This window comes from Eumetopias jubatus, unplaced genomic scaffold (assembly GCF_037043125.1).
Source record: "Eumetopias jubatus isolate StellerSeaLion01/CBP00866 unplaced genomic scaffold, mEumJub1_p1.0 scaffold_16, whole genome shotgun sequence".
Lineage (NCBI taxonomy): Eukaryota > Metazoa > Chordata > Mammalia > Carnivora > Otariidae > Eumetopias > Eumetopias jubatus.
Genome location: NW_028274822.1, coordinates 86,658,331 through 86,670,025, shown reverse-complemented (window position 1 = coordinate 86,670,025; position 11,695 = coordinate 86,658,331). Strand labels below are relative to the sequence as shown.

The 11,695-nt window shown below is 56.0% G+C and overlaps 1 protein-coding gene across 2 annotated transcripts in view; it reads right to left on the bottom strand.

Moving 5' to 3' along the window:
- Positions 1 to 1,984: 1,984 nt before the first annotated feature.
- Positions 1,985 to 11,695, bottom strand: part of MLXIP (MLX interacting protein) — a 60,094-nt gene continuing 50,383 nt past the window's right edge. For both annotated transcript variants that reach the window (XM_028116508.2, XM_028116509.2), the window contains exons 12-17: positions 10,504 to 10,628; positions 9,867 to 9,968; positions 9,632 to 9,759; positions 9,288 to 9,411; positions 7,324 to 7,453; positions 1,985 to 6,739 (exon numbers count right to left, since the gene is read on the bottom strand). In XM_028116508.2, coding sequence (XP_027972309.1) covers positions 6,618 to 6,739; positions 7,324 to 7,453; positions 9,288 to 9,411; positions 9,632 to 9,759; positions 9,867 to 9,968; positions 10,504 to 10,628 — 731 coding nt within the window. In that variant the 3' untranslated portion in view covers positions 1,985 to 6,617. The remainder of the gene's footprint in view (positions 6,740 to 7,323; positions 7,454 to 9,287; positions 9,412 to 9,631; positions 9,760 to 9,866; positions 9,969 to 10,503; positions 10,629 to 11,695) is intronic.

Sequence of the window (11,695 nt, the reverse complement as noted above, 5' to 3'; positions counted from 1 at the left end):
GGGGAAGACAGATGACAATGACAAACACGACAGGCGTCCTGAGCAAACACAGGGTGCTCTGAGGCCCGACTCCATGCGTGTGCGTGCATCTCTGCATCGGGGGTGGGGTGCGGGGACACGAGGGCTGGTTTCTGAAGAACTGAGGTCCATCCAAAGATTGGGACTGGAAGAAAGGATGGGAGCGAGCCGGGAGATGGCGAGAGGCTTGGACAGAGGAAGGAGGACTTGGACAAGCCTTAAGAGTGACATGGCACACAAAACATGGTGCGTTCAGAGAACGGGAAAGAGCAAAAATGAGCTTGGGAAGGGAAGCAGGGGCCAGATGGGCAAGAGTGGGCGGCGGGTTCTCCCCCTAGGACTTGGCCCTCGTCTGGAAGGCCCTGGACGGAGCATAGAGTGACATGGCTGGACCTGGGCTTTTCCAAGCTCCCAGGGACTGTGACAGACACTGCAAGACAGAGTGAGGGGGACGCTGTTACGTGAACTGGTCGAGAAATAATGTCAACTTCGATTTGAAGACAGCAGTGGTGATGGAGAGAAGTGAATCACGTTATTTGGAAGAGATCTGGAAGACGAACTTGACCAGACTTGGTGTTGGGAGAGGTGGTGGGGGTGGGGGTGGGGGGACAAGTCAAGGATAATCCTCCCATTGCACTGGGTGGAGACGCCATTTACAAGGTAAAACAAAACAAAAACAAAAAATGACCCTTTAGCCTTTCCTGATCCACGTGGCCTTGATACTTTGGAAAGTACTTTCATTTCTTTCTAGAAATGGGAATAGCCACACTGCCAGGTTGAGAACTATCCAGGGGCGTCCATGTCCCCGAGGCGCCCAGGGCCTGATGCAGAGGGACAGTCTCCAGCGCCCTGGTCTTGCTCCCTCTGCTCCGTCTTCCCCCTCCCAGTCTATCCAAACTCAACCCTCTTCTCTGAATTATGTCCCGAGCATCTTTTAAGATTCCATACGTAACATGGAGCTGGGTTCGAAAACTTCAGAAGAGCAAAGCAGACATCTGTTGCTCAATGGAAATCAAGCTTTTCAGCCCAGAAGAGTCCGTGAATCACTTGCTTCTTTCTAGGGCCTCCTGTTTTTAGGACCCAAAATCTTGCTTTGTGTCATGGAGACTTTTTCGTTTGGGGGAGGCATCGGGTTTGATCAGACAAGAGCCTGTCTGTCAACCCACGGCATTTCAGTCAGAGATCTGGATCTGGGCAGTTGTTTGGTGAAACAAGCCAGCAGGGGCCAGGCTGCCTGCAGGAGGTAGCATGACTCAGCTCACTGCGTCCGCCTCTCAAGCACCAGGAGCTGAGGTGGGGGAGATGGGGGGTGGTGGGTGCAGGAATAATGTATGGAAAAAAGAGAAGCTTCTAAAATGAACAGAGATCATCCATATCTTCTCAGATCAACAAAGGGCATCTTTGCTGGTCAACTTACCTGCTTTTTCCTACGGTTTTGGGTCCCTGGTTAGCCAGGAGACCACGGCCTCCTGGGGCCATCACCTGGACTTAGAACACTTTCAGCACTGGGGTCAGTGTTAGCCATACTGACGAGAACCTACACTTTCTAAGTACAGTGTCTCATGGGTTACCGAGCCCCCTTACAGGATTTTATGTGAACCTCACAACCACCCTGTTCAAGTGTGCAGGGCAGGTGCCATTTGCCTGGGTTCCAGATGAGGACATGACAGTTTGTACAAGCACCACTGAACTCTGTCCACCCGGGAAAGGCCTGGAGCACCAGACCCTGGTGAATTCACAGCGAGAATCGGTGATTTGGGGCTTTTGACATGGGTCCTTCCAGCAGCCTCTCTTCAGGACCCCCTACTCACCTGGGGCCTCTCTCCCCCAAGCCTTCACCCTAGGCTGAAGCTACCGCCCAAGGTTGGAAGGAGTAAGCCAGTCTGAGCATCACTTTGTTCCGATCTCCCAGTATCATCATTTCCACAGCCCAACACGGTAGCATTTAAGACCACACATCACAGGCTTTTCAAAAAATACAGCTTTTTATTGTCTCGGATGCAAATATAGTTTTAAAACTGCATTGTAGTGTTGAAATCAGCTGGTGGAAACGTGCTTCTTGACAGCGGAGCATGAGGGTGGTGTTCTGGATGGTGCAGGCCTGAGGGAGCCTCCGAGTAACAAGGCTCTTCTCAGGTTTTGCTGTTCGGACCACGAGGGGAAACCGTCTCCTAACGGAGCCCTGACACAATCACCAAGGCTCACAACAGAAAAAACAAACCATTTACACAATGAACTGGAAGCTGGCAAAGGAAGAGAACGCCGTGGTGGCTCAGCTGTGATGTTACAAAATAAGTAGATGAACAAGGTTCCCTTTCGCGGGCCGTCTGAGAAGATTCGGGTAGAGAAACAGCAGGGCGTTGTTGGGGGGAGGCTGTGTTCAAGCTCCCTTGTGAGAAACACAGTCTAGGAATTGTGTGTCCCTGGGCTGAGCCCTTCATACCCTTCAACTGCAGGACAAACTCTACAGAAATGTATCCGTTTCTCCCAAACCCTCCACAATCTCAAGCCCTGGGAGGAGCACACCTCTGTTTAGAAACCCAGAAGGCAATTCTTCAAATTAGTGGTGCCCAGGGTTGACTGTGAAACCAAAAGTTTGACTGGGAGATGGAAGTGAATTCTGCTACATATTTGGGAAGGAATTTCACAAAAATAAAGTTCCATTAAGTAAACACACACAGGCGGGCTTGTGCAAGCACGTGCACATGCGTGCGCGCACACAAAGACACACACACACTGAATCAAAGCCAACATTTAACATGAAAAGTTCCCTTTTCTTTCTCAAAGGCTGATTTTCGCAAACCCCGACAAGGAAACAGCCCCCCGCGTGATGAGCCAGGAAAGCCAAGTCCTCAGAAGGAAAACAAAACGGGGCAGTTTCTGGAGGTACACAGTTAAGTCCTAAGGCTTCTCCCTGCTCTTGCCGTCCGTCCGATCCGAGAGGGTCAAGGCCAGGGAGACTACTGAAAGTTACAAACAGGTGTTGAGCTTCCAAGCTCTTCCACCCTCCAACCCCCTTCTCCCCTTGTGCATGTTCAGACGTTGGTGAAAATCCTCGACATACGCGGTATCGGGGCACCGAGGTGAAGACTCGGGCCTGCGGCTGCCAATGTTGCTCACACCAGGGCACCCCAGCTCTCTCCTCCAATGAGACCATGACCGAGGGAACACTTGGCAAAGCTAAGTTCCCACGAGCGGTGGGTGGGTTTCGTCACTGGCAAGGTGCGTAATGGGAAGCAGGGCATCTCTAGGGAAAGGCAACTTTCCACCAGAGAGAGAGGAGAGAGTGGACCAGCTTATCCATCAAAGTGTGGGGGTCCTGGGCATGGGGCAGGGAGCACTGAGGACAGCCCGGTGCCATGCCGTGTGCTTCAGCTAGACCGTGCCAGCTTGTAATCCTGCAAACAATGGACTTGCTCCTCGTTCCTCTAGTTCTCAGGTCACTTGCCACCAGACCCCTTCACCTGGGTCGAGACAAAGGGGGTTGGCACTACCCTGGGGGGCCATGCTTGCTCAGTCTAAGTTTATATTTCTATCGGCCAGAGCAGGAATACCTTCCGGTCCAACCGTCAGGTCACAAGGGCAGGAAGCGGATGAAGCTGGGTGCCCAAGGGCACATGGGCGACAACTGGCCACCCCTCCTCCTGCGGAGGCTCCAAGAATAGGGTGGCGCTGGGGGTTCCCTGCCCTTCGGTCCTTCCTCCTGACAAGGGCCAGTGACGTCCGCTAGCACCTCACTAACTCTAACTTCTGACGCTGGGACCTTTGCTTTTGTGTGAGAAAATCCGGCTGGACAGCAGCGGGGGTGCATGGGCTGGGGCCCCCCTAGGGGGGCGACTTGCCAGTGTAACCCGCCTGAGCTGGGAGGGACGGGCCCGCCAACTTTCAGAAAGCCCCGCGGTGGCACCTGCCCTGTCCCTGCGTTTCCCACTCATCGTGAAAGAGCAGGCAGGAGTGTGAAGGGGGCTGATGGCACAGAAAGATTTCACAGAAATGCTTTTCAAAGATTTATGTGCCAGACAGGCTTTTTTTTTTTTCCTTTTCAGATTGATTTTTTTTTTTTTTTATTCTCCAAAGTGTCAGCATTTTAAAGTTTCTTTTATGGGAGCAGAGGCAGGAGCAGGGGTGAAAATGAGTGTAAACAAAGCACGGCCCTGTGGGCAGCACGCCTTGGAGGCCTCTGGCAGGGTGATCTCGCTGTCCCTGCGCCCCCGCTGGGCCCCTCTGTCTGGCCAGATTCATCGGGCAAGATTCCAAAGTAAGAAATGATTCTGGGACAAGAAACATGTCTGTGGTAAGAGATACAGCTTTGTGGCCCTATAGCCGTGGTAATCGTGAGCACCAAGAGAAATGGATTTAAGTCAATGTCTCAAAACAAAAACATGCATCTAATTAACAGTCTGCTAGGACACACACACACACACACACACACACACACACACACACACCCTTCAAAGTCTCATGTGACCCAACAGCCTTAAATATTTAACAAAACAGAATCATGAACATTAATTCAGCAAAAGGAAGAGAAGGAGAGGTAGGCCGAAGAAGCAAGAGGCCAAATTTATATCCCACAGAGTTAAAAAAAAAAAAAAAAAAAAAGACACCCAGCACCGGGTGGGGAGAAGGCTGCTCATTTAGGAGAGATCTTGGTGGGCCAAGCATTCCGGCCACTCACGTGGTTTACAAAGGCACAGGAACTGGGGAAGGGACGGAGCTCATGACCCCCCACAAGCCCTGGGGATATCTCGTGTTTTTCCTTTTGACCCTAGTGAGTTCTTACCATGGTGGTCTTCCCCTTTGGAAGGGCAACTCCGAGTTTATCCTGGGGTGAAGGATGAGTTCTCTTACCATTTCCCAGTGGACATTAAGGATCAGCCCAGCCTTGTCTTGTGCTCGCCCCTCAGGGGAGTGATCTGGGAGGCTTGTAAACACGTTTTCTGGAGAGACTGAGGGTTGCCGCCAAGCTGCTCTTGTGCGGGGCTGAAGCACAGACAAGGGAGTAGGTGACTGGTCGGTGACCTGCAGGAGAGACGGTGGCACAGCCGGCGGCAGAGAGACGTCACCCTTGCCATCCTCCATCAACTGAGGCTGAGGCAGGGCTGGCTGCCCCCGAGCACCTTCAGCAGGCCTCCAGGAACCCGCGGGAGCCTCCAAATGGGTCCAAGCTGCAGGAGGTTGCCCTCAGTAGCGCCCCCCCCAGAGCCTACCCCAGCGTTTCCAGCCTTGCCTAGCACTGTGCAGGCTCCATCTCTGGCAGGGAGGACAGAGATTGAATGGAAAGTCCACTGAGCCTCTGAACTTCACAGCAGGACGTTAAAAGCACATTCTTTCAACGAGGAGGTACCCTTGGCTGGGCTTCCTGAGTGTTAGAGAGAGCACCCGCCCTTCCATCTGCAGCTCCTCTTGCACATAGAGCAAGAGGATGGGCCTGGACACCCCGAATACAATTCCATGTTCAGAAGCAGGCCGCTGCCTCCAGATATCCCTCCGCCTTAATCAAACACGAGTGTAACTCTTCACCGTATGATCTGGAAGATGCCCAGAGACAGCTCTGAGGCTGGCTGCCTCAGAGGGCTGCCCATCAACATTCAATTTCTTCCTCCAAACACAACACAGGACAGACTTTGGGTGTGGTGACATCTTTGGTCCGAGAACTGTTATGGTTTGGGGCTCCCGGCTGAACCATCCAGGCAAGGCGACAGACCCATGGCAGCACCGTGGAGTCTGGCCTCTCAAACGCCACGCTCTCAGGGCTGTGAGCATGCACCCAAGGCTGCTGGCTCATCCCAGGCTGCGGCTTGGAGGAAGGTGGAGAACAAGGGCCATGCGGTGAGGTGGCGCCCACTGAGGCCCCGCCGGAGTCCCCACCATGGTTCTCAAGCCACCGACGGTGGCTGCCGCAGCACCGGCAGAACAGAACGAGGCCGCCCGCGGCGCCGCCCGAGGGGTCTCCGAGCCAGAGCAGCAGCTTTGCCTTGATGTGCGATCCTTCTCGCGCCGCGAGCGTGCACACCCACCGCTTCCGCACGCGGGTTCCGGGGTTCCCTGGCGGCCTGTGTGGTGGGAGCAGCTGTCCAAACCTACTTACAAGGTCAGAGTCTGAGGGAGGAAGGGAAGTGCCTTCCACCTGCCCCCCAGGAGAGTCAGAGCAGCGCCATCCGAGTGCCCAGGGGTGACAGGAGCGAACATCCAGAAGTCTGAGGACAGAACCGAAGAGGAACCCTTACGCTTCCCAGCTCCCAGGAGCAGGCCGTGCCCCATTTGTCCCCTCTACTCCCTGCTCAGGCACCAGGGGCCCGGCAGACCACCAGCAGGACGGGACTTTGTCTGGGTTGCCTGAGGGCAGGGGAGGTCACGACTGAGGTCAATGAGTAAGAGTTCACAGCAAGGGGTTCCCAAAGACGGGCTATTGCTGTCGGCAGGACCCGAACCTGCTTCAGACCTGAGCGCAGTGTTCTGAGTGGCCCAGTGGGCCGGTGGAGTTGGAGGGGGGCCCTGAGCTCTGCGTCAGGAGAGGCATGGGGTGCAGCACCCTCTCCGCGGGCAGGGAAGAGCCTCCATGGCATCTTGCGCGGCCACGTGCCCGCCAGGCGCCGCTAAGACTCCCCCGATCTCTTGCCGATTCCGGTGACGGCCTCTGCCGCCTGCTCTGGCAGCTGGGACGGGTCTGTCAGAACGGAGGTGGTGGTGCTCAGGTGCCGGAGGGTGTGCAGCACCGCTGGAAGAAAGGGGGAGGTTAGCCCAGGGGCACAGGCACACACGGCCGCTTCAGGTCCCACCGTGGACAGCACACGCGCTCTTCCGCGCAAACCCGTGTGGTAATTCTCATGTCACCGAAGGAGAGCGCCACTGAGGGACAGATGCCGGCAAAGCCTCTCTGCCCCTAGGATAACTGCAAATCCCGTCTCCTCTCCTGCAGACAAGCAGGGAACCCCAAGCTCTTCCCGTTTGTCCACCTCTATAACCTCAGTATAAGGGCGCAGCCTTGTTAGTTCTAAGAATTAAATCAGAAAACATCTGAAAGTACAGGGCCTGGTGAACAGTAGGTGCTCAATAAATGCAAGGCGGACCTGAGCACATGGATGCACGGCGATGACAGGAAGTAAAGGAGAGGCGCTAGGGGCCATGCCCCTGTCCTGCAGCCGGCCTCTCTGGCCGGGGCCTCCTGCTGACGCAGCTGCTCGTGGGGGCGCCTGGACCTGCCACGGCACTGTCTGCAAAGGCCCTCCTCTCCCTGGGACTATCCTCAAGGGTTTGGCGAGCCCCCGTGATGCCGCGGCCCCTGCGTAGCCCCCGACTCACTTGGCCTGAGGACGGGCAGGGAGCAGTGCTGGTCCAGCCAGGACAGCGCCGTCCGGTGCAGCTCTTCCAGGCTGCTGGTGGACACCATCCCCTTGAAGGACTCAAACAGCGGCTTGATAATGATACTGAACTGCACGGCACATGGGTTAAAGAAAAGATAAGCAAGGAGGAGGCCGGCAGACATGTAACTGGGGGTGAGGAGAATAAAGTCCAGCTACGGTCTTGCCCGTGACCAACTTCCCCAGGGACGACAAGTAACCACGTACAGTTGATGAGGGAGTGTGATCTAGATAAGATGCACCCTCACATTCCCCTGAAATCTTTCCATCTAACTCTAACTGAGCAACAGGTTAGTGACCACTGAGCAGGCCGGAGGCAGGGAGGGACACAGACGTTTCCTCAGTGTGGAACAGGTCCGAGCACCCTGACATGAAAGCCAGCGGTCTATGGATACCTGCAAGAAGAGCAGAAGCACACGGCAGACCACAAAATAGAAGCTGTCTAGAGATGGAGGAGATCTGTCTTTTGTGATAAACACACGTGCTGGCTCTTAGTCACATTCTGTGCGGGTCTCCCAAACCATCCTAGGCAAGCAAATCCGCAAAAGCATGAGGTCCATTTTCTCCCTGATCTGAGCCACGGTTGTGCCCAGGGCCCCCGAGCTGAGGCTGATGATGAAGAATGTGCCACTTTACCAAAGAGGTCCTGGCTCATCCCAGCTGCCGCCCCCATCAGTGCTAAGGGCCAGAGCCAGGCTGAGTAAGCCGGGCCACCTCCATCAGTGCTAAGGGCCAGAGCCAGGCTGAGTAAGCCGGGCCACCTCCATCAGTGCTAAGGGCCAGAGCCAGGCTGAGTAAGCCGGGCCACCTCCATCAGTGCTAAGGGCCAGAGCCAGGCTGAGTAAGCCGGGCCACCTCCATCAGTGCTAAGGGCCAGAGCCAGGCTGAGTAAGCCGGGCCACCTCCATCAGTGCTAAGGGCCAGAGCCAGGTTGGGTAAGCCGGGCCACCTCCATTAGTGCTAAGGGCCAGAGCCAGGCTGGGTAAGCCGGGCCACCTCCATCAGTGCTAAGGGCCAGAGCCACCTCCATCAGTGCTAAGTGCCAGAGCCAGGTTGGGTAAGCCGGGCCACCTCCATCAGTGCTAAGGGCCAGAGCCAGGCTGGGTAAGCCGGGCCACCTCCATCAGTGCTAAGGGCCAGAGCCAGGCTGGGAAAGCCGGGCAGAGCAGAGGCAACAGAGCTGCTGTCTGGTCTGTCATCCCTCTCTTCAAAACCAGCCATTAGAGTGCAAACAGATAAAATCCTCTGCTCCTAAACGGCTGTCTCTTCAGTCTGTCAGCAAGAAGGTGAAGACACATGGCCAACCTACCATGTGTGTAGATTGTCTGAGGCAGAGAGGTGGCTGAAAGGGGACGGACAAGGCAGGGGCTGTCCCCCAGAGGGGCCCTGCTGATATCTGGAAGGCTGAGCGCAGGCGGGCTTTGGCCCCAGAGATGGACCCCAGCACGCAGATGTACGTGCCTCATAACAGCATCGAAGACCATGTGGCCCAAACGCAGATAACAACCTGCAGGGAGCTGGTTTCAAATCCTGACTCTGCCGCTTAGTGATTTATGAGCCCTGGTTTCCCATCTATCTCACGGGGCAGTACTCGCCCCTCCCCGGAGATGGCTGCCAGGATGTGTCGGATTAGATCCTACCTCCTTCCTACAGCATTGCCTCAGCAGGTGGCTCTGGCACCTCGCGATAAAGCATCTTTATTTCCCAAGCACGGAGAGAGCAAAGTTGATCTGTTCTGCTTCCCCAGGAAGCCCCGAGCCTGGATGGTCACCAACAATAGCCCCCCTTCCCACCACGGGCCAGGCCAGGCCCCTTGACCGAGGCAGAAACCAGCACTGCCTGTTGGATGAACTCAACAGCAACCATTTGTGGGGGGCGGGAGAAGCAAAGCAAACCCAAAGATACAATCCAGAACTTCCAATTCTGTAGGGTCCGGCTCTTCACATACTCATCAAACATGTCCCTCATGTGATCGAATTGGTGCCGGGTGACGGGCACTCCTGTGGCAGGAAGCAGTTGCTGGCAGGAGCTGCAACGACAGGAAGAATCAGAGGAAGCTCAGAGCGGCCAGCGATGAAGCTGGACCCTGAGGCGCCAAGTGGGCAGGGCCAGCTGCCGCTGGTCACTGCGGGCCCAAGAGGGGAGGCCTCAGGAGGAGGATGACAAAAGCCCAAAGGACCCTCCTGCCTCTGGGACACGCGCTTGGGAGGATGAGGCACCAGCCCCGGGCCCCACCCCCGCAGCCTCACATGATGGTGGCGTTGAGCTCCTCGATCTCCTCCCGCAGCCGCCGGGCTTCTTCCTGCATCTGGCCCCGCTCCTGCTGCAGCTTGGTGATGTACTCCACGGTCTTCTGCAGTGTGATGGCGTGGCTGGTCTGGGACAGGGGTGGCAGGGTCAAACCACGGCAGCCACGGCGACCCTGCCTGGCTAGCCGGTGCCGAGGCCAACACAGGGGCTCCCCGCCCACCCGACACCACTCACCAGCTTGGAATTATTAGAGATCAAACTGTTGAGGGTGTCAAAGCCCATCTTGATGTTGAAGCGCCTTTTCTGCTCAGCTGAAATATGCTTCATCTGCCGGTTCTGTTGGGGAATCGAGTGGTCGCTGTGACACAGGGTGCACCACAGGGCCACCGCCCCTCCCTCCCAACCTGCGGCTCAGGGGCTAGAGAGTAAGTGGAAGGAGGGGCGACAGGAGCCGTGAAGGGGCAGGACAGGGTTGCTAGAAAACCCTGCCTGCTGAGTGGAGGCCCTCGGCAGGGGCCATGACCACTGCTGATCAGCCTTTCCCAGCCACCCTCGGCCCACTCCCCCGCTGACCCAGTTCCTCCAGCCGCCATCTCCCGCATGCTACGGGGCTCAGGGCTGGTTCCGGGGCTCAGGGCCGGCTAGCAGGTGGGGGAATGGGAGGAGCCGACCTTGTCTCCAGATAAAGTAGCAAACATCCAGGTTCCTGATGCTACCCTAGCCTGCTGGAACACCAGCCGGGTCTGTGCTGCTCCTTTCCTGTGTGTCCTTAGTAAGGGACGCAGCTGCCCCAACGGTCCCTTGATATTCTCCTCCGTGCCCTCCCCCCATCCCTCCAAGGAAATCAAGACCCAAGAGAGACCTGTGATACCTTTAAAGCAGCCACATTTTTGGGGTCTGCTGATTTCCCTGAGCAGTTGTTCTGGGGAGACTGGGGACTAGGGCTCTGCTCTGAAGCACATGGAGAGGCCTGCCCTGAGTTTGGGCAATCTCGACCTGAGAAGAACAGAGACTCCTCTTAGGACACGGCTGGCTGCAGCTCACCCAGTAAGGGAAGCCCCACAAGTCCCAAACCCTGGAAACCCATCCGGAACCTCCCACAGCGACCCCAGAGCAAAAACTGGAGAAATCCTTGCCAACATCCCAAGGAGGGTTCTGTTAGGTATGGACAAGGCCTGATGAAGGCTGGCTGGACGTGGGGTAGGAACATGGCCTGAGCTTGGCCAGCCACAGGTCTTGCGGACACGGAGAGTTTTGAGAGGAGGCCTAACTGCTAACCCAGCTTACTAACAAGCCTCGTGGGGGCCACCTGCGGTTTCCGCAGCCTCTGCGAGGCTCTAGTTCTTACCTTGTGTGTCAAGTACACGTATCTGTTTATTTTTGTTCCTTCAACTCTACATACACATTTTCTTGTATTTTCAATCTCGCTCACTCCACACCAGCCATGCCCTGGTCACTGGCATCTCTCAGGAGGCCCCCAGAACCTCTGGGGCTGCCCCACCTGCCTGCCTAGAGAGCCTCAGTGCACTCCTTTCTGTGGCGCTGCCCACCTCCCTGCCCTGCTGCTCAGTTTCCCCACGCAGCTCCAACACCCAGTGTTCTGCGCCTCAGCAGACAGGGTAACACTAGGCTACCTGAGCCCTAACTTACACCACTGTAGGGGCCTGACTCTTAACTAGTCTTCATCTTTAGCTTTCCAGACTGGAGGCCCTTATTCGTCCGACCTCCTTGGACAAGTCCCTCTACTGTCTGATCTCTGTAGGCAGAGACCTTTCCTCCTCAGGTCTTCCTGACTGTTCAGGGAAGACAACTGTTTACCATAGAGCTCCAGGAGCAACCATGCCCAGGTTTTATTTGAGACAAGGCACCTTTGGTCTCCCTCCCAGATGGGGCATCTGAAAGGAGGAAGCCTAGGTTCTGGTTCTACCCCCACCGCCAGGGGCACACACAACCTCGGGCAAATCCTTTATTTCTGGCTTCATGGCTCTTCACTGGGCAAAATCAGTTCTCCCCCGATAGTCCTGCCAATGGAAGGCCCACGGTGTGGAAATGGGCTCAATGAT